A 26275-nucleotide genomic window follows, 5' to 3' on the forward strand; every position below is an offset into this window, starting at 1 on the left:
AGGTGGAATTAACTAATAACTTTTTTCTTTTTTTGATATGCTGAATTATTTACAGGAAAGAATGTACATATGTTTAACGTCTCAGAAATATTGCAATTCAGTAATGCTACATGTTACTATTTCCTATTTGATTTTTTTTTGTTTTTTTTGGTGAGGAAGATTGGCCCTGAGCTAACATCTGCCAATCTTCCTCTTTTTGCTGAGGAAGACTGGCCCTGGGGCTAACATCCATGCCCATTTTCCTCCACTTTATATGGGACACCACCACAGCATGGCTTGACAAGTGGTGTGATCCGAACCGGTGAACCCTGGGCTGCCGCAGCGGAGCGCATGCACTTAACCGCTTGTGCCACTGGGCTGGCCCCTCCTATTTGACTTTTAAATATATATTTTTAATATAACTAATTTGAATTCCAAGGAACTTCATTCCTACAGTGTTATGGCATTAAAATACTCTTATTGATTCACGTTTGAGAAAAGTTGGCTTTTGGATACATGGTAGGTTAATCAACAACAATTTTTGCTAAATTGGAATAAGCTATAGTTTGCTTCCTGAATTGGTTGTACTTTTCAATTCATCAACCAAGAAGGAAGGATCCATTACTCTTGCTTCACAGCAAACTACGTGATAACCTCCAAACTTTCCCCTTTCTTAGTCTATATTATATAGACATTTCCTAATATTTAATAGCTGGATATTTAGCTTTAAATAGCTGTATGAATTTATCCTTGTAACATCTCTCTTTACATATGTAAATATATATTTGTATATATATACACATATACACACATGCAGTAAATAAGATGGCAGTCAATAAAATGCATATATAATATTAAATTATATATGCAGAGATAAAGTGAGACTACGAATATAATGTGGATATTTGTCCTGTCTCCTATGTATGAATTCCTTGAGGGTACAGATTAATATTTTTATTCTTTTTGCAATTTCATAGTTTATAATGATGATCATGTAATAAAAGTTCTGACTTAGTGATGAGAGTACCAGATTGATCCAACACAAACTTTTCTATATGTCTTCTCTTTCCTATTAAAAAAACCCCAATACTCCAAACATTAGAAAGTAAGCAGTTACAGTACAGGAGTTGGAGTTAAAAGAATATGTGTATATATTAAGAATATAAAAGTGCGCGGGGCCAGCCCGGTGGTGCAAGTGGTTAAGTGCACGTGGTCTGCTTTGGCAGCCCAGGGTTCGCAGGTTTGGATCCCAGGCACGCAGTGAAGCACTGCTTGGTAAGCCACGCTGTGGCGGCGGCCCATATAAAGTAGAGGAAGACGGGCACGGATGTTAGCTCAGGGCCACTTTTCCTCAAGAAAAAGGGGAGGATTGGCATCGGATGTTAGCTCAGGGCTAGTCCTCCTCACAAAAAAAAAAAAAAAAAGAATATAAAAGTGAAAAGGGAAAGGATTAACTTTGAGTACTTTATTATGTGTTAGGGACTATGCTTATCACATTTGATTCTCACAATGACCCTGTGCAGTGAGATTTGGTTTCCTTATTTTATAAACCGAGAAAACAAACTCAATGGGATTTATTGTCTTTCCTACCACAGTAGTAAGATGGGCAGGGATGGAAGGAGTCAGAAGGTTGAATCCAGATCTTTCTGATTCTAAAAATTGTTTCTCCCCCACGTGCTTAATGCTGTATATGTAGAATCTGTTACCTGCTTTTCTGCCACAAAAAAAGCTATTTGAAAGCTATTTGAGAACTTTATTACAATGCTTCACTTCCAAATTCTGTGCATTATATTGAGTGCTTGGTTTCCTTCAATGCTATTTTGTTCTATCTGTCAATACTTTTTTCTTGTGTCTTCAGTAAGAATGTCCTAATAAGTCTAAGCTCATCAATGACTGACACTCAACTTACTTTTAAAGAAGATTTAATATTATACAGTTGCTTTACTTACATATTTTCAAAAACATTATTGGTATTTGAGAAGAATTCTAGAAGTACTTTGCGAAATTTACTGTTTATTTTATAAAAATATGACAGGTATTGCTAATTTCCAGATTAAAGTCTTTGAAATTACAAAAAATCTACTTTATACATTACACTTGAGGAAATACTTAAAGATACTTGCTGTAAGTTATTTTGAAAAGGTATTGTCTAACTAGATCAGATAATTTTTGTGAAAGATTTAATATTTCAAAATCTAACAATATTTCTAAATAACATATACTGACTTGGACAAGGATTTACTTCTCTTTTAAAATAATAAACAAATATACAATCTCAAGGGATTGTATTTAAAGTCCTCTAAGGGAGCAGAGAATAATGAAAGCAATCTCCACAAGGTCACTTCACGTTAGAGATCTGTAAATTTGGTACCAGACCTGCATTTAATTCTTGATCAGTCAATATGAGCTTATAGCCATTCATAAGCTCAGTTTCTTAGTTTGTAAAACGAGGATTGTAATAAATATGTCATAGAGTTATTGTGAAATTAAAGCAGACAATACATATCATAGTACTTCATAAATTATACAGTCCTTTACAAATATAATTTCAATATCATTACAAATGACTTAATTTTTTTTTTTTTTTTGTGAGGAAGATCACCCCTGAGCTAACATCCATGCTAATCCTCCTCTTTTTGCTGAGGAAGACCAGCTCTGAGCTAACATCTATTGCAAATCCTCCTCCTCCTTTTTTTCCCCAAAGCCCCAGGAGATAGTTGTACGTCATAGTTGCACATCCTTCTAGTTGCTGTATGTGGGACGCGGCCTCAGCATGGCCAGAGAAGTGGTGCGTTGGTGCACGCCCGGGATCTGAACCCGGGCCCGCCAGTAGTGGAGCACGCGCACTTAACTGCTAAGCCACGGGGCTGGCCCAACTTAATTTTTAATATAACCGATGATTGCCAACAAATACAATGGACCATCTGAAAGAACATAAGACTACTATAAATGTTTTACATGACTCCTTTAGGTCTAAATCTTTACATTTATCTTGAACTTACCCACAAAATAGATACATAATGAGAAAAGCTGTATCATTAGATACTGTTGGATTCAAATGACTTGAGTCATATATTTAAGTGCACAGCAATTTTATTGTTCTATTTGTCAGGGGATTAATTACCTGGTGCAATGCTTTCTGGATTGGGTGGACTTCGTGGGTCCGGGGTGTTGGGAGGAGTAAACGGAGCTGGCTGAGAACCAATTTCCAGGTTGCTTCCATCCAGTTTCTCATTTTGCATGGCAATATTGTACTGTATTTGATCAAAAATAAACTCTGCTGAAAACTCAGACGTATTGGATACACCAATAGGCGATAGCATAGGTGCAAGACTCCACTTGTATATTTAGATTTTAAATACAATGCCACTTCCTCGTTTCCTGGGGCCTCGATAATTTACATTGTACTTGGTTGAGCTATGGAATGAGAAATTTTACTGATATCAATCTAAGATCTGTTTTATGATGATAATTCACTTAATAATAATTCATTGAGCCTTACTATGTGCCAGGCACTGTGTCTAGGACTTTGTATCAATTATTTAATTTACTATTCACAACATCCCTATAAGGTGAATCTATTTAATTTTTAAGTCTTTACTAATTTAATATTATAGAGCATACTGGACAAACACTTGGCTTAGTCATTGTTACATTACTATTTTATTTATAGTTGAGATTTAATTAGATTCTTTAATATGTCTTGTTGAAAAATTTAATCTGAAATTTGAACAGCAGTCGTGTATAACAAAAAAAAATTGTACTTTAAGCTGCATGGACTTGTAGAAGGAAAAGTTTGAGATTTCTAGAAAATAAAATGCTTAAAAGAGATGTTTGTCTTTTAAGTTTTAGGTGAATTTGTTTTACTATTATAAGTCAGGATTTATTCTATGGCAATGATATAGCACTTTAAAAACAGTCAATTTACCTTTTAACAGAGAAAAATAGACATTGTAGTAGGTTATGTCCTCAGAAGATAGATAGGCCTTGTCTCTATAATGAAACATTGTTTTAATTATGTATGGGAAATATGTGTATTTTAAAAAGAAGCCAATCTATTTAAGAAGTACATAAAGTCAAATATCTTTTAGGTTTAGAAAGAAAAATTTAGTGAAGAGCATAGCGAAGTAAAGACAAATTTTCACTTTTTTCTGTGTGACAAGCGGAAAATATTTTATAATGCTTTTTCATTTCTATATTTATTTATAAGACGATATGGTGAAGTACAATTTTACATTTTAATGCTTATTTACCTTTATAGAAATGTGAGGGTAAAAGACTATTTTGTCCTAAAGTCCAAATACTTACCATAATTAAAGGCCATAAATTAAGGGCCTCACCTGATAAAATTATGAAGGAAATAAAGTTTATCCTGTTTTCAGGCTTCACCCCCCCACAGCCACTCTCCAGGTGCCTCTTACATTCACCTTATTCTCTGCAGCACCATGGGGAAAGTCGCTGTGGAAATGAGTAGGGCATATGTTAGCAATGGTGAGCTGACTTGTGGAAAAACTCAAGAAGGCATGAGAGGTCAGGTTTATTAGGGCAGTACGAGGTCTTGATTACTGGGCATAAGAGTTTGCATTTTATGCAACAGACAATAAGAAACAATTTCTAAAGACAAGTAATGCTGTGCTCAGATACGTTAGCATTCAGTATTTTGAATTTAGCTATTATCTTGAGCGTTCAACTTAATTGACTAGATTAGTATCTTTTTTCATTTCTGAACCTACACCACCTCTTAAAAAAGAGGAACATTCTTTCTAACATTAATTATAAATAAAAAGCCAATTGAAATAAATATAGGAAGTTTAAATGTATCATTTATAAAGAATTACTTTTTCTAAGTTCCTGAAATGTGTCCATGAAATGAATTTTACCTAAATTTACAAATCAGTCTACCTACATTAGTTTAAGACTTGTAATACTGACCTTCTGTGTAGACTTTTTCGTGGGGATTAATAATGAGCAGGAAAATCAGCTCTTTCTAGCTAGTCATTAATTATCAGGAGACGCCCAAAACCTCTATTGTCATTGTTAAGTGTACCCACAAAGCTTTACAAGAGTTGGGTAGTGACTTATTTTAATTAAACATGAACCTTAAATTATAGAGTTCCATCACATGTGATTCCCTGCAGGAAAAGTTGAAAAGACAAATGAAAATGTGTTTTGTTTTATTTTATTTCAGTTAAGTTCTAAATAAAATAAAATAAAACCAGAGCAGTATCTTACAGGTTATAAACATGTGAGTTAAAAACATAGGTATAATGTATATTACATGATTTCTGTTGAAATATCAATTGAAATAAAAGGGTTTAAAAAAAAATCTGTTCTATAATTTGTGCCAAATACGTAGTAGAAGTTATTTTTTGAATAAAATAAGTGTATGTGCAAAATCCTAGTATATTTAATTTGGTCTTATTTCAGAATTACTTTTTATAGTATACTTTCCCTTTCCCAGTATTAAAGATTTCTAGGGATTTCAAAGAGTTCATAGTTACTGAATACATATGTAGTCTTAACTGTAAAATGTGGATTGTTTGCTTAATATCCTTTTGTAGTGATTTATAGAAGAGGGTATTAACTATCATGGATCACTCTTCTACTTTATTTTTCCTTAGTGCTTATTTTCCTCATCTGTTTCCTTTTTTGTCTTTTGTATAAGAAGTTGATCAGTTCATGAACTAAGGCTTCAAAATCGGCTTATGTAATGAGCAACGTATTTTGATTTCTTTTTAAGAATGCACATTTCCTGTTTACGCCATTGGAGGTTTGTGTGGCTTGAATTTGCCAGTTTCTCGGCAGTAGAGTCAGCCCAAAGCTGAACTTATTTTTTCTATTTTCTATGGCATTAATACCAGGGAGGTGGTTTATATTTTCATCTAATGATGTTCTAAACCTTATAATAAAAAAGGAAATACATAAATAGAAGTTAAATAATTATTTTGACAATGTCTATAGCTCAAGGGAAGCAGTAAAAGTAAAAGCTTATTTCGGAAAATGTAGTCAATAAATTAGGTTAATGTGATATAAATCACATAAAGATGATTCTAGAAGTAGATTGTAAGTAAATAGTTGTTCTCCATCTTTCAATGTTATTTTGTCTTTCCATCAATAGACAAAGGCTGTATTTATTTATCTTTGAGCTTCCAGCATAATATCTAGAACATAGTGGGCATTCACTAAATATTTGCCAAAAGCATAAATAAATGAATGGAAATAGACTTGAATCTCATATTACTTTTTTAATTCTTGTCATATTAACAATGCTTGCTCCAAGTTGCAATTAAGTACCTTGATAAAGCAAATGTATCATCATATAATGTGGCTCACTATCTTCCTCAATGATTTATTATATGTGTCATTTTTAAAATTAAGATCAGAGAACATAGACCATTAAAGCCAGCAGGCACCTTAGAGAACATTTGAGTCCATTTCTTTATTTTAGAAATAAGAAAACAAACAGGTCCAGAAAGGCAAAGAAACTTTTAAATTAACTGCAAATCACACTGCTTGTGGACGAGCCAGGACCAAACCCTGTTCTCCTGGTTCCCAGGCCAGTCTCGTTTAATTACACCATGATAGGTGTCCATGCCAAGAACTCTAGAGTTCTGAGAGCTGTCTTTCAGTCTTCTTTATTATGGTGTTAAGTCAATCGATATACTTCCTTGAATACTACTTTGCTCATTTCTAAAGAAAAAGCAGTAAATTTCATCAGACTTCAGAGTATGTTATGTAACTAACTACATGTGACTTCATTGCATACCTTATTATTGTTTATTGCTGTGAGTTATTTATCAGCACTTAATTGTTTATTTCAATATGCCAGGTTTTTTTTTTTTTTTGGTGAAGAAGATTAGCCCTGAGCTAACATCTGTTGCCAATCCTCCTCTTTTTGCTGAGGAAGATTGGGCCTGGGCTAACATCTATGCCCATCTTCCTCTACTTTGTATGTGGGATGCCCGCCACAGCATGGCTTGATAAGCGGTGCATAGGTCCGTGCCCAGGATTCGAACCCGTAAACCCAGGGCTGCTGAAGCAGAGTGCGCAAACTTGACCACTATGCCACTGGGCCGGCCCCATATGCCAGTTTTATATTTATTTAGTGCCCAATCTTCTAAGAATATTGAAAAATTATCAAGACATATTCTTATTCATTTTATGTATAATCAGAACATTTGATCACAGATGTATAAGATCATTGTCAATAATTTGAAATACTAGTAATGAGAGAATATGTTGCATTCATAAGGACATTTTTAATCTCATTGTACCTTCCTCCAGAACTGTAGTTAAAGCATTATTCTTAGAGATGTAAATGTAAGTTATAGGAACTGGCGTTATTCATCTATTCAGATGTCTAGACTTGTAGATGACTTTTCAAAGAATTTCCTTGAGCCACCTTATTTTATATTACTCCTTAAAGCTGCTTCTCTATTGTCATTATTGAAAGAATATGATTGTATAATCAGACTCTGTCAGCTGGGATAAGGATTATTTTAGGCTCATACTGTGTTAGCCACAGACATTTTCTGATAAGAGGATACTGGGCATAATTATAGAGTAACATAACATTATACTTATCCATGACTTCAAATGAAAAATCATCCCAGATAAATGTAAATACCGTAGTTGAATAAGACTTGATGCCTAGCCGAATTCATAATTACAAGTAGATTCAATCCACGGATGTTGATCAAGGGAAGTAGAAATTTTGAGAATGAGTAAAATTTTAGTGTTTGTGGGTGTGGATGTTAGTTCTATAATGTGTTTTAGCAATTATGGTAAAAGATCTCAGTGGCACCGGTTTGTTTGCTGTAAAGAAGTGAGCTGTCCATTCAAAACAAGCTATTAGCAAGAGCAGCTGGCAAGTTTTCAGGTTTAAATTCATAAGTAAACTTGCAGACTTCTCGTAGCTAAGCAGAAACCCCAGTAAATAAAATTTACATTTGTTGTAGTCTCCACCATTTCTTCAAAGTGCAAACCAATGCACTATTCCTTTTTGACTCTTCATGCCCGGTATTCTGTTTTTAAAGCCATTTCCCCAAAGCTAACTGTTTTCCAACTATGAGCTTCTTCCTCTACAATCTCTCTAAAAGACAGTTTAAATTAATATAGGATTAATGTAATATGTAAAATCTAATTTATTTGTTTATCCATTTGTTTACTAACATTGGGTTGAGGAAAACTTTGTCTAAAGACTTTTGTCCACATTGGTTTTGTTGTAAATAGGTCTCAGACTTCCCTACACAATGTGGAATAAACGCTTTGAGAGATGGACTGTGTCTGTGGTTCCCAGGCACGTTTCGATGCCAGGATATATTCAGCCAATAAAATGCTTATACTTACTTTGTGGAGCGCTGTGTGCTTTGGAAGTGTTTCCATCCCAAACATTTAACTACTGGTGATAAGACCATGGAAACTTTTAGTACCACTGCTCTCCACTCCCTCTCCCTCCTCTTAGCAGAACAGACCAGTTCTTCAGGGCCAAATCTATGAGCTTACAATGTCCCTATTGAACCGAAAAGATACTCATATCATACATAATACTTCTTTTGTTTACCCACCTAAACTATTCATTATCATGAAAAATACATCTAACAGAATCAACAGAAAGAAAATATGTAGAATTCTTGTTTGGGAATCTAGTAATACATACAAATTTAGAAATGCTGTCCATTTATTTAGATACCACAAGATCAATTTATACCTACATTTATTTGTGCTTTCGATTCATACTGGAAATTTTCAAATGTGTATTTGTCAGATCTTCTTTGTCGCATCTTAAATAGTCTGGCACCGCGGTTACTGAGATGGGATAACTCTTCCAACATGATGTCTTTGGGGATGCTGACCTTTTTGCCCAGGTCTATGCCATCTACATCTGTAAAACAATATTCACGTGCATGAAAACCTCAAGGCAAGTATTTTTAAATGCTTCGCTACATTCCATGATTTATTGTCTGCTGTCTGCTAGTCTGGTGACTAAGATACAGGCTCTTTACTTAGACTGCCTTAGGTTGCATCCTGTCCACAGCTTTCTAACTCTATGAGCATAGATACGCTACTTATTTTTTCTAAACCTCACTTTCTTCATCTCCAAAGTGGGGCTAATAGTAATAATACCTACCATATAGGGTTGATATGAGGATTAAATAAAATGCTTCATGTAAAGCGTTTAGTATCGTACCTGGCACGTAGAAAGAGTGAATGAAAGTTAGCTAACGGCACTATTAGTAGAATCTAGACTTTCTGTATTTGGTGAGTTTTCGAATAACACTGCTTTAGAGTTATCTTAATAAGCTCTGTTTTGCTCCCCACGTTTTTATGTATCACTTTTAGCTGTCCTTATTACCAGAATGCCTATGCTTCCACCCACATCACCCTATTTCTCTGTCTCTGTGAAAATACCACTCAATCTGCATCCAGCACCAAGGAGCCTAGCATAAAGTAGGCAGAAGATAAGTTCTGAAGGAACAAATCCTTCTCAACTCAGCTTAAGTGCCATTTCTGTGAATCCCTTTTCTAAAATTTCTATTCATAATTATTCATGCCTTCTCTGTGTTCCCATAGAACTGAATCACAATTACTTGATTCCATTTTTCTTATTTTACAGTTTGCATTTTTCTTTATGTTTTAGTCTTTATGACCCCCATGCCTTAAGTATAGGAGATGTTCAATAAATGAGTGTTATTTTCTGTTTCTAGTACTGAAGGACTTTTCTAAAATCCAAAAGAGATGAAACTTCTCCACTCCCTCCTTTAACCAGAAATATATTCCTGCGAAAGCCACCGAGTTCTTTTGCCAGTGTGGACTGCTGTTAAATGCACAGGAAGAAAAATTGGACCATCATTAAAATAAATAATTATTCTGATTGATTGGGACAACATTTTTTGATGATGTGACAAATTAACCCTAATAATTAGGCTTTTGGAAGTTTTTAGAGATAAAACAACAGAATTATTTATTAAATTTTCTCCCCCTTTTGCTTTGAAAAAAATCAATTTGTTGACATATTTTGGCTTTACATGGAGAAGAGCTCCGCTAATTATAAAAACTATAATGTCAAGACTTCCGCTTCTAAGAAGATAGAGTAGGTATACTTTTCCCCCATACTTCTACTAAATACAACTAAAAATCCTGGATGTTATGTATAAAACAAACATAAGAAGACTCTGAAAGTTGGAAAGAAGAAGCAGACCAGCAAGGGACCTTAGGACCCAAGGAACAACATGGTGGTGAATTCTCTGGGTTTTCTTTTAGCCTCCTTTATCCCATTTATAGCTGAAAATGCTAGCAACCCAGAAACGCCAACAGGTACAGACAAAAAAAGCTCCAACAGAAGACTGTTCTCTCCCGGCAAAAGACCAGTAAAGGAGCAGTCTAACAAGACAGAAAACTTTTAGACAATAGCCACTCTGCTTCAGCCAAATACCACAGAAAAAATCTTTGGCCTCTCCCCTCAACAAAGCCTCTGTGGAGAGCCCAGAATTTTACCCTTGTGAGGCTGTAACAAGGTCCTCCAATACTCCCACAGGGATGGTATAAAAGAGGTCAACCAGGAAGCTGGAACTTTCATCTGCGTTGGCCAATAACAGCCCTCCCTGCCTGCAGTGGTAGTGGAGACCATGTGGGGATCCCAAACTCCTGCCCCCTCCTAGCAGAACCTAAGAGCCCCCCCTTCAAGTTTCAATGGGGGCCAAGTGGGGAACCTGGACTTCTACTTCCCCCTGGCAGTGACAAGGTGGCACTCTCCTCCTCCTGCTGAAGCAGCATCAGACTAGGATAGATGAAACAGAAGGCTTAAATAAGAGCAAGAGTCTCAGAACCTAATATGAAAATTTTCAGCTCAAATAAAAAATCACTTGCCAAGCAAGAATCAGGAGGATCTCAAACTGAATGAGAAAAGACAGATGCCAATACCAAGATGATTGAGAAATTAAAATTATCTAACAAAAAATTTAAAGCAGTTGTGATCAAAATGTTTCAAAGAGCAATTACAAAGCTTCTGGAAACAAATGAAAAAAAATATAGAAATCTTTAGCCAAGAAATAAAAAATTGTGGCAGAGAAATAAAAGATGTAAACAACCCCATGGAAACTTTAGAACTAAAAATACAATAATTAAAATTAAAAGTTCAGTGGATGGACTCAATAGGAGGATGGAGGGGACAAAGGAAAGAATCAGTGAACTGTGCGACAGAACAATAGAAATTACCCAATAAGAACAAGAGAGAAAAAAGAGACTGAAAAGAAAAATGATCAAAGCCTTGGGGATTTGTGAGACTATAACAAAAGATAGAGCATTTGTGTCATTGAAATCCCAGAAGGAGAGAAGGAGTCTGGGGCTGGAAAAGTACTCAAAGAAATAATGGCTGAAAACTTACTAAATTTGGCAAGAGACATAAACCTACAGATTCAAGAAACAGAGAATATCTTATACAAGATAAATCTATAGAATGCCACAACAAGACATATCATAAACTTCTAAAAACTAAAGACAAAGAAAAAATCCTGAAAATAGCCATAGAATAATGACAACTTACCTGTGGAAATAAAATAAAAATGAGAATCACAGTGGAATTCTCATCAGAAATCATGAAGGCCAGAAGGAAGTGGCACAAAAGTGCTGAAAGCAAAGATTTGTCAACCCAGAATCTGATACCCAGTGAAAATATCCTCTAGGAATAAAGGGGAAATTGAGATATCTTCAGATGATGGAAAACTAGGGGAATATGTTACCTGGCGACCTACTGTAAAAGAATGGTTTGGGCTGCTATAACAAAATACCACAGACTGGTGGCTTATAAACAACAGAAATTTATTTCTCACAATTCTAGGGGTGGGAAGTCTAAGATCTGGGTGCCAGCATGGTTGGGTTCTGATGAAAGCCCTCTTCTGGGTTGCAGACTGCTGACTTCTTGCTGTGTTTTTACATGGTGGGACAAAGGAGCTCTCCAGGTTCTCTTTTGTAAGGACGTTAATCTCATTCATGAGGGCCCCACCCTCATGACCTAATCACCTCCTAAAGGCCTCATCTCCTAATACAATCATATGAGTCATTAAGATTTCAACATGTGAATTTTGGGGGGATACAAACATTCAAACTATAGCAAATAGCTAAAGGAATTTCTTTAAACAGAAAGGAAACAATAAAAGAAGGAACTGTGAAACATCAGGAATGAAGAAAGAATACAGCCAGCAAAAATGTGGGTTAATACAATAAGCTTCTTTTCTCCTCTTGTTTTCTAAATTATGTTTGATGGTAGAAGCAAAAAATATAACACTCATATAATTATAAATGTATTTAAAAGAAATATTTAAGACAATTATGTTAGTGACAAGGGAGGGTAAAGGAACGTGAAAGCAGGTAAGGTTTATACACTTTACTTGAACTGATAAAATGGCAACATCAGTAGACTTTGATAAGTTATGCACATATAATGTAATACTTAGAGCAACTACTAGAAGCTCTACAAAAACCCTTGAAAAAACTATAGATAAATAAAAATAGAATTCTAAAAAATGTTCAAGTAATCCTATAGGAAGGTGTGAAAAAGAAAACAGAAATTAAAAACAGAGATAACAAACAAAACAAAAAAATAAGATGATGAACTTAATCAGTAATTACATTAAATATAAGTGCTCCAAATACACCAATTAAAGGATAGAGACTGGCAGATTGGACTAAAAAACATGATCCAACTACATACTGTGTACAAGAAACTCACTTCAAATATAGTAATATAGGCAAGTTGAAAGTAACAGGGTGGGAAAGGATATATCAAGCAAATATTAATCAATGGAAAGCAGGAGTGGTTATATTAATATCAGATAAAGTGGACTTCAGAGCAAAGAAAATTACCAGGCACAGAGAAGGACATTATGTCATGATTAAGGTGTCAATCCACCAAGAAGCCCTAGAAGTCCTACAGGCGTACACACCAAAAAACAGAGCTGCAGATGGAGCAAAAACTAGTAGAACTTAAAGCATACATAGACAAAATCCACAATCATAGTTGGAGACTTCAATATCCCTTTCAACAAGTGATAGAACAACAGACAGAAAATCAGCAAGGATATAAAAGAATTCAACAATACCGTCAACCAGTAGGATCTAATTGACATTTATAGAATATTCTACTGAACAACAACAGAAAGCACATTCTTTTCAAGTGCCCATGGAACACATACCAAGATAGACCATTTCCTGGGCCATAAAATAAACCTAAACAAATTAAAAAGAAATGAAATTATGCAGAGTATGATCTCTAGTCACAATGGAATCACACTAGAAATCAGTAACAGAAAGATAAGAGGAAAATCTCCAAATATTGGAAACTAAACAACAGACATCTAAATAATCCATGAGTCAAAGACAGTCTCAAGGGATATAAAAAATTCATTGAACTGAATGAAAATGAAAATATAGCATATCAAAATTTATCCGACACAGATAATGCAGTGCCGACAGGGACATTTATAGCAATAAATGCATATGTAAAAAAAAAAAAGGAAAAGTCTCAAATCAATTTTCTAAGCTTCCAACTCAAAAATCTAGAAAAATAAAAGCAAAATAAACCCAAAGCAAGCAAAAGAAGAAAATAAGAGCACAAATTTAAAACAGAAAAACAATAGAGAAAATCAATTAAGCATGGACTTGGTTTTTGAAAAGATCAATAAAAAATACAAATCTGTAGCTAGAACGACACACAAAAAAATATAGAAGACACAAGTGACCAATATTAGGACAAAACAGAGGCTATCACTACAGATACTGCAGATAGCAATGGATAATAAGAGAATATTATGAACAACTCTACACGTCAATTTGAAAACAGAAAAAATTTACCAATTCCTTGAAAATCACAAAGTACCACACCTCACCCAACATGAAGTAAATAATTTGATTAATCCCATAACTATAAGGCAAATTAATTTATAATTTTAAAATCTTCCAAAAAACAAATCTTCAGACTTAGACGGTTTTACTGGAGAATTCTACCGAACATTTAAAGAAGAATTAACACCAATGCTACATAATCTCTGCCTGAAAATAGAAGAGGGAACACTTCCCAATTCATTTATTAAACTAATGTTACCCTGATACCAAAACCAAACAAAGACAACACACGAAAAAGAAAGCTGCAGACCAATATCCTTCATGCATATACAAGCAAAAATTCTTAACAAAATATTAGTAAATAGAATTCAACATTATATAAAAAGAATTCTACACCATGAGCAAGTGGGGTTTATTCTAGGGATACAAGGCTGGTTCAATATTCAAAAATTAATGTATTCCGCCATATTAACAGGCTAAAGAAGAAAAATCACCTGATCATACCTTTGGGATCTAGGACTGGGCAAAGTGTTGTTAAACTTGACACCAAAAGCACAATCCATAAAAGGAAAAATTGATAAACTGGACTTCATCAAAATTAGAAACTTTTACTCCAAGAAAGACTCTGTTAAGAGGATGAAAAGATAAGCTAGAGTGGGAAACAATATTTGCAAAACACATATTTGACGACAGGTTAGAATATATAAAGAACTTTCAAAACTCACCAGTAAAAAAGCAAACAATCCCATTGGAGCATGGGCAAAAGACAAGAAGAGACATTTCACAAAAGAAGATATACAGATGGCAAAGACGCATATGAAAAGATGTTCAACATCATTAGTCATTAAGGAAATGCAAATTAAAACCAGAATGTATCAGAATGGCTAAAATAAAAAATAGTGACAGCACCTAATGCTGGGGAGTGTGTGGAAAAAGGGGATCACTGCTATATTGCTGTTGGAAATGTGAAATGGTACAACCACTCTGGAAAATAATTTAGTAGGTTCAGTTAAAAACTGAACCCCAACGAAATGAAAGCTTATGTTCACACAAAGACCTATATACAAATGTTCATAGCAGTTTTATTCTTAATAATAAAAAAACAGAAACAACCCAGATGTACCTCAATGGGTAAATGGTTAAAAACACTGTGGTCCATCCATGCCATGGTATTCAGCAATAAAAAGGAACAAACTATTGAAACACACAACACCTGAATGTATCTCCAGAGAATTACACTGAGTGAAAAAGCCAATCCCCAAAGGTTACATACAGTATGATTCCATTTATATAGCATTCTTGAAACAAACAAACAAAATATATATAGGGATATGGGGAGCAGATTAGTGATTGACAGGAGTCTCTTGACTGTATCATTGTCAATATTCTGGTTGTGATATTGTACTACAGTTTTGCAAAATGTTGCCATCAGAGGAAACTGGGAAAAGGTACACGGGATAGCTCTATTATTTCTTACAACTGCATGTGAACTACAATGATCTCAAAATGAAAAGTTTAACCAAGAGCTACAAGCCATAACAAGACATGAATGATCCTTAAATGTATATTGCTAAGTGAAAGAAGCCAGTCTGTAAAGACTATGTACTATATGATTCCAACTATACGACATTCTGGAAAAGGCAAAACTATAGAAGACAGTAAAAGGACCAGTGGTTGCCTGGGGCGTCGGGGGAAGAAGGGAGGGATGAAGAGGTGGAGTGCTGGGGTTTTTTGGGCAGTGTGACTTTTCTGTATGATACTCTAACAACAGACACACGACATTTTGCATTCGTGGAAATCCATAGAACAGTACCACACAAAGTGTGAACCTTAATGTAAACTATGGACTTTAGTTAATAACAGTGTATCAATATTGGTCCATCAATCATAACAAGTATACCACACTAATGCAAGATTTTAATAATAGAGGGAACTGTGTGTTGGGAGAAGGAGCATATAGGAACACTCTATACTTTCTGCTCAATTTTTCTGTAAACCTAAAACTGCTCTAAAAAATAAAGTCTGTTGTTAAAAAAAAGTTTAAAAAAATTTCATAGCCCTTCCTAATGCAGTGCAGAACAGCTTTGTCTGCTCTCTAGGATGCCAAAAAAAAAATAAAAAAATCTGTGCTTTACAATCCCCGGGGATGGCAGAAATAGCTTATGCAGGAGGAAGAGAAGGCACACAGCAGAGGAGATGAGGGTATTTTATAACAGTTGCCTGGGATTCCTCTGCCACCTGTGCTGAGTTCGACAGGGAATAGTCCCCTTTGTTTATCTGCAAGTGTTTGGAGTCGTTTACCGTGTGCTTGGAGCAGGAAAGGAGGAGCCAGGTTATTTTTCAGTGTCTCTGACTACCTACCTCAATATTCTAGAAAGTGTGACAGGGGTGGGCAATTTCAACTTTTTGATTCTGGAATCACAAGAGCAAGTTCCCTTTAGATCACACAAGAGAGAAGGACTCATTTTTTATAGTAATTTGGTACAATAACTTCTTTAAATGCTTCTTAAAATAATTCGATTAGCAATGCAGATAGAAGAAGAGAATAAAATAATAACAGAAAATCAAAATCCACAGATTTTTGTCCATTAAACTTTTCTAGAAATACATATCCCATGTAATGTAATTATATGTTACAAATAGTATTTTTAAACAAATTTAGGTTTTTCCTGAAAGGTCCTTCTAATGGGACATTTTCAAGAAATGAAAAATGCCCCAGAATTGGCAGCCACGAGATGACACAGAGATGATAGTCTTCACAGTAATGGCATCTTTCTCCTTACAATTAAGGCTACAAAGTTTTTCTATAAAGAAACCAAAACAGGGATGCAACTTTTCTCTTCCTCCTCCCTTCTATTACCAATTCGAGTCATTATAAACAGCTAAATGAAAATAGAAGTGCTAGAAAAAGGAACAGCATATTATTACGTTAATTCCTATAAATTCTAAATTTTAAGCTGTGGCGTAAATTTAATTTTGGGGCCCCGAGATAAAAATCTGAGAAAATGTTTTTATCTCATTTTCTTCTTCCTAATGACCGGCCCCCAATATTAGCTGATTCCACCAATATTTCTCAAATAACCATGTGACTTAAGTGAATTCCATCCCTCTGGCCCCTGAGATTTACAATAGTCTCCTGGGGTGTGTTTGACAGGAATTCATCACCTTTGTGAATGATTCAGGAACAGGTATGTGACCTGACCTAGGCCAATGAGAGTGAAGATCAGGACTCTTATCTGTGAATGTTGTGCCAAAGATACTTTCTTTTTCCGCTGCATGTAAGCACTGAAGAATATTGCCTAGGCAACTGTTGGCAAGTACTTGGCAGAATGATAGAGCCAGGCTTGGGATGAAGCTTACCCCAAGGAAATCAGAGCAGAGACAGAGAAAGAAACTGGGTCCTTGATGGCACACTTGAGCTGCTCGATGAAGCCTTACCAGATCACCTCTGAACTTTTCAGATACATGAGCCAGTCAATTCCCTTATTGTTGAAGATATTTTAAGCTAAATTGACTTCTGATTTTGTTATTTTCAACTAAAAGCATGCTAACTGATATAGTTATTCTCTCTAGATCCTCGTCTCACTGTTGTAGGTCCAAAAAGTATACAAGATTGGAATCACAAGCAAGAGCGAAGAAGGCTAGCCTAGAAGCCCAGTAGTGGAGTCTCAAAGAGGAAAGGGAGAAGAGAGCAGAGGTGTAAAAAAAAATGGTTATACCCCTGGCCACAGGCTCCTTTGGGTTCATAAGAAACATTCACTCCTTTTTAGCAAAGCACTACAACCATCACTCAAGCTTCTCCAAGGAATAGATGTGCAACAAAAGCCATGAAGACCTTATCTACCCTCAATGGAGAACTCAAAGAAATAATCTGCTGGTACAGCCCATTGTTACTAGGAAATTTATACCACGTGAGAGGAGAAATAAGAGACAAAAAGGAAAAAGGAAGAGAAGTCACACGAAATAATTGACGAACTCTCAACTTTTTACTCTTCATACTCTATTCCGCTTCCTTTATGCCTAAATTTTTTCCCTCTTACTCGTAAGTAATAGACAGTGAGTTAATTGTCTTTGAGCGACCATATGAAGGTATTACGGATCTCTGGGGCCAGAAGCACCAGAGGAGAAGTCCAGTGGTGGGCTGGAGCAAGCTTGTACTGGCTCCCAAGAGTCAAGTGATAAATTTTCAGGAATTCTGCGAGCCAGTAGTTAAATTCAGTAAATACAACCGTTATTAAAATTAAATTACACAAACTTAATAATTAGGTAAATTATATTAAAAACAAAGCGATAAATACTCAAAAAGCATCACTTTCTAAATCTTTTACCACTTTTTGCTGTTATCTATGTTCTTGACGTTATTTATATCTATTGTATCTGTATGTTGGAAATACTATACAATGTTGTATTACTGCTCATCTCTTCCTAACTCTGCATTCAGTGCCTCCTTGATGGTAGCTTGAAATTGGACATGGTGGGAATATTTATACTGCAGAAATTGGCAAACTCTACAAACCAAGGCATTTTTCCTCCCAAAGAACCAGTTGTTAAATATTTACTAGCATACTACTAGACACACGAATATGTTGTCAATGTGTTTTGCATAAACAAACAACAAAAGATGTAAACTAAATTCTCCGAGGTTTTTTTACCTTCTCTTCCAATAGTTAAATTTCTAATGTAAGTGGAGCAGGAGTTCCAGACCATCTGTGAGTTGGAGAATCTAACGTATGAACATTCTCATTACTTAAATCTTCAGAGTGAAGAACGCTGTCAACTGGGCACATGGAATTCTGTGTTCAGCTGTTCCCTGCCCTTTATTGCAAACCCTTGGGCAGGGTCTGAACAGTGTGTTTAATCTGGATGCCTGATAAATGATATAACTTATTCAGGATGCATATTCTTGCCCTGATGGATTAGAAGGTTGTCTTTGTGGCATTAGATCATCTATTGAAAATAATATTGCTAGGCATACTTTCCTACTGATGCCATTTATAGTGATCCAGAATTTTCTATTTATTCTTTAAAGGTATTATAGGACTTAATCTATTATATTTTGCTACTATTTCAAGGAAATCAGTGATTGTTTTTGAATAGTTAAATATTGAATTGTATAAAGACATAGACATATAACTTTAGGGTCTTGACCTTAATCTAATTTCCACCAAAAATCCACAATTTTTCATCTACCAGAAATATTAAGTAATTGTTACCAATATTCTTTCTCATAGTGTCCTCAAATGCACAATATTTTTGTGGTTAAATTAAGATTTAAAATCTTACATTAGAAAGTTCCAATATTTTGGTTTTTGAGTATACTTTTCTTCCACTTTCATGCTGTGGAGCCACATTACTGTAAGTACTAGAAACCAAAGGGAAAAGTGCATTTTATTAGGAGAATATCTATGACATTTGACAATGTGATCAATTTCTTTTCCAAACCTTCCCTCAATGTGCAGTCTTATGAGCAGACCTTGGACTTAAATTCTTCCAAAAGGAAACATTCTTTTTTTCACATTTATTTCAGAGGTTAACACTCTGAAACTTAGTCAACAAAGATTTATGTGTGCATAGGTAGTTCTGTAGTTTTAACTTGAAATTTTGACCCTGCCGAAGTAACATATTTGGTTAGATCAGTGAATCCAATTCACAGTTTGCAAAGATACTTTCTTACAGATAATTGTAGTAAGACAAAATTCTTTCAAAGCTGCTTCCCCATGATTCACTGGCAGTTGCAATTCTGGTGAAATGGGCAAAACCACCGGAGGGGAGTTAACTGAAGCTGATTTGCTTTAGGGTGGTCCTATTGATTTACTTAGAAGCCTCACTGAGGTCAAGAGATTTTTCTCTGCACTTGCACAGGCCTCTCCTGCCTGTTTACAGACAGTTGGCCTATATGGATTGAATAATAGTCCATAACATATACATTTTTGCATGATGCAACATACATATATACATATTATATAAAAGATAGTAGTCCAGATTGTGATTTTGAATAATGCCTGAAAAGACTACAATTGATAAAAAATTTATTAATAATTTTCTTTACATTAAAAAGTGGATTTTGAAACCCACCTGGGATTCTTTATTTTCATCTTTCATGTCTCTTCACCTTGATTTGAAATCTAAGACAATTCTATAAAGTTTTCAAATATTTACTATTAATTAAAATATTATCATTTAATAGCTGTGTAAATCCATAAACATTTAAGAAATGAGATTACCAACGTATTGAATTACACTAAGAGAATCATCTAGGACTGTGTATTGGATGTACATCTAGAGCATATCAGAGTGAAAAAGGCAACAAAGAAACCAGGATGATGGAATGGTACGGCTAGAACTAAACACTGTAATTGCAACTTTGGTGTAAACTAGAATTTAACCTAGCTCTCTGCTGCTGCTTTTTTTGGAGGGGCTTACTAGTGATTTAGTAATCTATGGCATGCTCAGAACATCTAGGAATTCACAAGACATTACTGCACATCAATTTTCAAAATAAAACATGCTTTTTCTTGGGGTTATGAGGATGCTAATGTGAAATTTTAAACCAAAGAAAACTAACAAACTTGTACACTGAAGCCTTGGGTTAAATTCTTTTTCTCCCTCACATTTTTTACATTTGGTCTGTGATATTTAAGGCCGTCCTGGTATCCTCGTTTTGATATCGATGACTTGATTAATTACAATTTAAGATATGCTTATACAGAAAAAGTACAAGAGGCTTTATACAATCATTCATCTGAAATTCGAGATTTTATATTCTGTACTTTTCAAAGGGCTTTTGCGAGTTATGTCAATAGTATCATTCCCTTTATCATTGGTGGAGACACTCAAATACACTGTTTGACTTGGGCACATAGCTCAATAAATTAGAATCATGGAATTTTAGAATTAGATATATCAGCAAATCCAATCTCCTCATTTTCAGATAAGGAATCTGATGGCTGGTCTGGAGCCCAGGGCTCCTGGGCCCATAGCAACAGCACTCCATTTAGAACCTGGGCTTCCTGTTTTCAAACCACAAAGCTAAACTCTTTTCCTGAAATCACAAAAACAATCTACACAGTCCTCTTCTGTGTGCTGGGAAAAGCTGTCATGAAGGAAAAAAACAAACAAAAAGCATACCAAAAAGCCCTCGCAGAGCCCAGGTGAAAAACTGTAGGGTGACTGAAGCAGCCTTAAGAGGCACTGTGGTCCTCCCTAGTTCTGAAGCTCTTCTTCTGAACCGTCAGCAGTGTCTGTGCCTAAGATCAGGGGACGGCATCCTCCCCGTTCTTCCCATGGTTATTTTAATTCCAATTCCTCTCCCCACCATTTCTGGACAGGTGCCAGTTGCTCTAGGGCGTTTCTCCTCCTTTCATTCTTTTTCCTCCTCTTTCTCTATCAACTTATTGCTCCCTATCCTTTTATCCTGCCCTCTCTCTTTTCCTTCAGGATTCAAGTCTCAGAGGAGTTACTGAGTGAGAGAGGAAGGTGATTAACACTGGAGAATATGTACAGATTCAGGAGTAAATGGAACAATTATAAGCCATCTTTTCTTGCCCCCATAGCTAAATCATGCATAGAAAGTGGCAAAATATTTTTGTGTTTTTGTGTGTCTTGCAGAATAACACTTTTTAGCTGGTAGCAACATGGATCTGATACTTCTGTACAAAGCTTCCAGGTTTAGTATCACAATAGTAACACAAGGCAGCTACCATCATCAGCTCTAAAACTTGTAATATTGATGATGATCATGACATGGTGATAAGCATGGTCAATCTGAAAGTATACAGCCTTAGTGTTAGGGCATACCTTTTGTTAATTATTTGTTGGGAGTGTAGTATATTTTGCTTCTGGTACATAATTTGACATCAAATCATAATGGATCCATATTGAGTAACAATTTGGGTTAGTGGTTAGTAGATGCTGGGAGTTATCTACATTTTTACTCATGCTATCCAGTTCTATGTATTTTAGTCTATGTAGACAGGATTTCTCAGTAATTCTTCGAGGTTATTTTTCCTTCAGATGGAATGAGTGCTTTGATGTAAAACTCTTCCTTTTGATTCTTATATTTTTGTACTGATTCATCTCAAAGTCTCACTGGATATAGTCTCTTTCCCCTACAACATGAACTGGACTGAACTCCCAGCTGATGTTTAGAAGACAACTCGTTTAGCTGTCTCATTGTCACATTTCATTTTCCTCCAGGCTAAATGTTTTTGTAAGTGATATAAAAATAAATGAGTTATGATACTGCAAAAAAGAAAACATCCTGATACGCAAGGGGAGAAAGGAGTGGGAGAAGGCTTTGAAAAAGTCCTTCTCTGTTCATTTTTGTAAAGGACAATCCAGTTCAAATTTGGTTTATTTGGTCTTATAATTAGATTGAAACAGTTGCATGCTTTATCTTAAATTATTCAGATTCTCACTGGTGTGAAGCGTTTGAAAGTTTGGAGGATTATTCCCAAAAAGGTTTCTTTGCAGTCCATGTCTCATTTCTGCATCCTTAGGAAAAATGATACTCCCCTAGCTTGGGTCTTTAAACACCATGTTGTACACAAACATTAAAGCTCCATATAAGATCTCAGAGGAAATAAGAGAGGGAAGTTATTTAAGCTGTTTCATAAAGTACTTCAGCTATTTTATCCGAGATGAGTTAAAAAGAGTCCGTGATTACCCCTGTGTTATCTGGAATACTTGACCTCCTAAAAAAGGCAGAGCATGTGACTCCACTTAGGTGAGCTGGAAATCTACGCATGACTTGGGTGGGAGGGCTTCAGGAGACTTTACACAGCCAGGACCTACTGGTGGTGAGATAGGAGTTTTGGGGGGTTTTCCCCTTTGAGATATAATTGTATTTTTTCTCTATATTTCAATTAAAAACTTATGTTATACAAAAAAAGAAACATATTCTTCTCCTTATAGGTCTATGTCAGGACTAACATAGAGTACAACCCAACACATCATTTAAACTGGGAATATATTAAACAGATCCACTGATTTATGATTATGATGCAATTAGAAAACGACAACTTATCCCAAGCCTAGTTTTAAGGTAAATAATTTAGTCTCAAACACAAGTGATTGTCTGATTGTTGTCTTATTGATCAGGAAAACTATTCAAACAATTTCAAGTAAACTACCTGAAGCAGGAAATACAAAAAAAGCATAAAAACTTAAAAGAAGCATGAATTTCAAATCTTTGGGTTGGTGCAAATTCAATTCTGGGATCTGATTCAGAATTATGCTCACTTTATTCCAAGCTAGTGTGATATCATAGTAAAACATGGGAACTAAATTGAATCCAGTATGGCGATTTTGTATTGCAGAAAATAGAAGACAAAACTTAGCAGGACCCTTCAGATATGACTACATTGTGTGGGGAGCATCTAAAATAATCTTTGAGTGGTTCTATTCAGGTTGCTTTATGGAAGGTGCAATATGAAAACATCATACTTACCCCTGTTTGCAGCTGCCACAATCAGATCTTATGCCTCTATGTCTCGGTATTGTTCAGGTAAAAGGTTACATTTTTTGTCAATACAGGGGAAATAAGGAGGCATCCTGAAAACTCCACAAATATATCTGGAATGGCTCAAATCAGTCCTTAAAAGGGTCTAGATGTTCTACTTATTAACTTTTAAACGTGATGTTATCCTTTGCCATGAGCCAAGTTGTATTTCCTTTATAACAATGAAAATGCAATGTATAAAGCATTGCTTTCTAGAATTATTTGCTAAAACTTAAAGAAAAGGGAGGAGTACAATATCATCTTGCATCTAATTTATACTAAAAATTTTTTGAATCATATGTTTGGTGACTGCAAGAACTTTATATTTTCCTAGAAACTATAAATAAAAGTAGATTTCCACACAGAATATCTTGGTAAATCAATTGCTAAATATGAAGACTGGTTTCAGGGTTAAAGAAATTCACAATGAATATGAATTCCAATTTGACAGCTTTTGTGAAAAAAAAGATGATAGAACAGATGATTTACGTAATATAAGGTAAAAGAAATCGAGATAGACCATATGCAATGGACAATGAAGACAAGATTGTATGAGACCTGTCCAAAAAAAAAAAAAAATTGAGAGTGATATTAACTTATAATGTGAAAGGCAAGCCAAGCAGAATGTACATCAGCTGTCAGATTGCTTCATTCCTTTAGAGCAGTTGTTCATCTGAAAATAGCTTCGAAATGAGAAAGGATGACTACAAAAGGCTTAGTTACCATAGGCTTGTCCACACCCCCTGGAGCTCCAGGTTTGTTATGACAGGATAGCAAGAATTCAAAGAGAGTAAACTATAGAATATTAAACAACATCAGGAAGGATCTACATTAATGCTGAGCTATATTATTGTTACGAATAATTTTTGTTGATACCATTTCCATGGATTTCTTTCATGATGGCTGATGCTTGCTGTTTCTTCTGCTTCACCGTGGCATTATGTGATAGCATGGTTTTTTGTTTCCTGTTAAAAATAAAGGAACGTTATTGAGACAATGTGAGGAACTCATTTAGAGTATTTTATAATCATCCTTTTGAAAGAGAGCCCCTTTGCTCTTTATTAAGGATTCATTATCGCTTTCTCCAGAAAGACTTTCATATGCATTCCTTGTCTGGTGACAGAGCGTGTTAGTCATTGACAGGCGATGAATGTCACAGTAAACAGAGAATGATTCTCGGAGTTTCAGGCCCAGTCTTATCTGTACACTAGCACAATGGTCATCAGGCAATGAGAAACAATGGAAGAGCTGGCCTCCTTCCCCACCCTCTCTCTTTTCCACAGTTTATTTTAATCTGTCATCGTTTCCTTATTGGCCTTCATTTGTACCAGCATCACAGTACATCAATTCCAGCAAACCGTAAGAATGAAGAAAGGACCCCAGATTAAACCAGAACTTCTTGGTGATGACATTTTAATATTGGCATCAACAGCTGTCCCTAAAAGCAGAGAATGCCCACTTATGAGTCACAATTCTGAACTTCCTTGGAAACTGACTAATAAAACATGTTAGGAAACAATATACTCACCTTGCTCTTAGATCGTGCTTTTCAGCAGGGATGAATCCCAATTTGTGGAAGAAAGACTGGAGATGGAATATGGATGGCACTTTGGCCCGATGGTTTTTATCCTTGAGCCTGGGACGGCATGGTCCCTAGCTCTGACTCAAACTGGGGTCTGAGCCTTTCTGAAGAGAGCGGCATCCAGCTGACATCAGCTGACTATATATAGCACCAAATACTTCAGCTACTCATATCTTCCTGGCGAAAGGGAGGAACAGAGAAAGATTAGGTTCTCTCCATTGTATTTCTAGTTTGTGAGATGGTTGAATGAACATACAAAAAGTTTTTATGGAGCACCTTCTGTTGGAAGAGATAGTAGCCAAAAGGGATTTTAAAAATTTTGTACGATGTAGCTCTCACGCTACATCTTAATTGGGGTGGCAAGAGACACATCCGTGAACTAGAACAGAATGATAGGTTATTAACAGTTAAAACGAAAGTATGGACAATAGTACCTCTGGAGTTTCAAGAAGAAAGAAAACAATATGGGGTGGGTCAATAAAGCCATCCCTTAAGCAGGAATGAGAACTTACGTGAGGTTCAGAAAAATGGGTAATATTTGAATGGTGAAGGGGGGGAGCATTTTTAAATGGGCGTTAAAGGTTGAGCCATGAAGCTCTCTGAGTAAAAGTTTAGACTCATAACTGGGTCATGCTTTTTGAAGAGACCCTTAGAGAACAGTTCCCACAAAGTTGGCCACTCTCTGCAAGATCTGGAGTCAAGGATTCCTATTTGGGAGAATGACAGGATAAGAGGTTTGGAAGGTAGGCCGTGTTGGCCTCCTTGCTGGTCTCTGAACACAGAAGCATGTTCCCAGTTCTGGGCTTTTGCTTTTACCATTTCCCACTTCCTGGGACCTGCTCTCCGCCACCCACATGGCTCACTCTCTCACGCGTTCAGGACTCCACTCAACTGTTGAGTCCTCCTTCAGTCCTTCCCCAATTGCCCTAAAATATCACATGGTGTCTCTCTCTAGTCCCTTACTGTGCTACAGTTTTTCTTTATATTTTTTTGCTAGTTAAGATTAAAGTCAAATGGGAGTGACAGAAAACCACAAAAAACAGAAATTTTGAAAAGATGGAAGTTTGTTTTTCTCACACATAAGCTTAGCCCAGAGGTGAATAATTTTAGGTTGGTGTGATTGACATAATCATCAGGGGCTCAGTCGCCTTCTAACTTTTTGCTCCATTATCCCTAAAATGCAGACCCCTTGGGCTTACATGGCTGCTCCAGTTCTAGTCAGCGTGTTCATATTTCAGTCAGCAGGAAAAAGAAAAAGTAATGAAGAAGACACATTAGCTCTCCTTCAGAACATGTCCTGAGATTGCTCAGACCTCTTCTGCTTATGTCCCTCTAACCAGAACTTAGTCAAATAGCCATATATAGCTCAAGAG

General features: G+C 35.7%; 1 protein-coding gene across 1 annotated transcript in view; it reads right to left on the reverse strand.

Annotated features, from left to right (window-relative positions):
• Positions 1 to 24975, reverse strand: part of MYOZ2 (myozenin 2) — a 38200-nt gene extending 13225 nt beyond the window's left edge. Inside the window, exons 1-4 of the mRNA XM_004426542.3 lie at positions 24849 to 24975; positions 24197 to 24285; positions 8694 to 8863; positions 3104 to 3233 (exon numbers count right to left, since the gene is read on the reverse strand). Coding sequence (XP_004426599.1) covers positions 3104 to 3233; positions 8694 to 8863; positions 24197 to 24272 — 376 coding nt within the window. The 5' untranslated portion in view covers positions 24273 to 24285; positions 24849 to 24975. The remainder of the gene's footprint in view (positions 1 to 3103; positions 3234 to 8693; positions 8864 to 24196; positions 24286 to 24848) is intronic.
• Between the last annotated feature and the right edge of the window lie 1300 nt (positions 24976 to 26275).

Source organism: Ceratotherium simum, chromosome 12 (assembly GCF_057802395.1).
Source record: "Ceratotherium simum simum isolate JZ-2026a chromosome 12, ASM5780239v1, whole genome shotgun sequence".
NCBI lineage: Eukaryota > Metazoa > Chordata > Mammalia > Perissodactyla > Rhinocerotidae > Ceratotherium > Ceratotherium simum.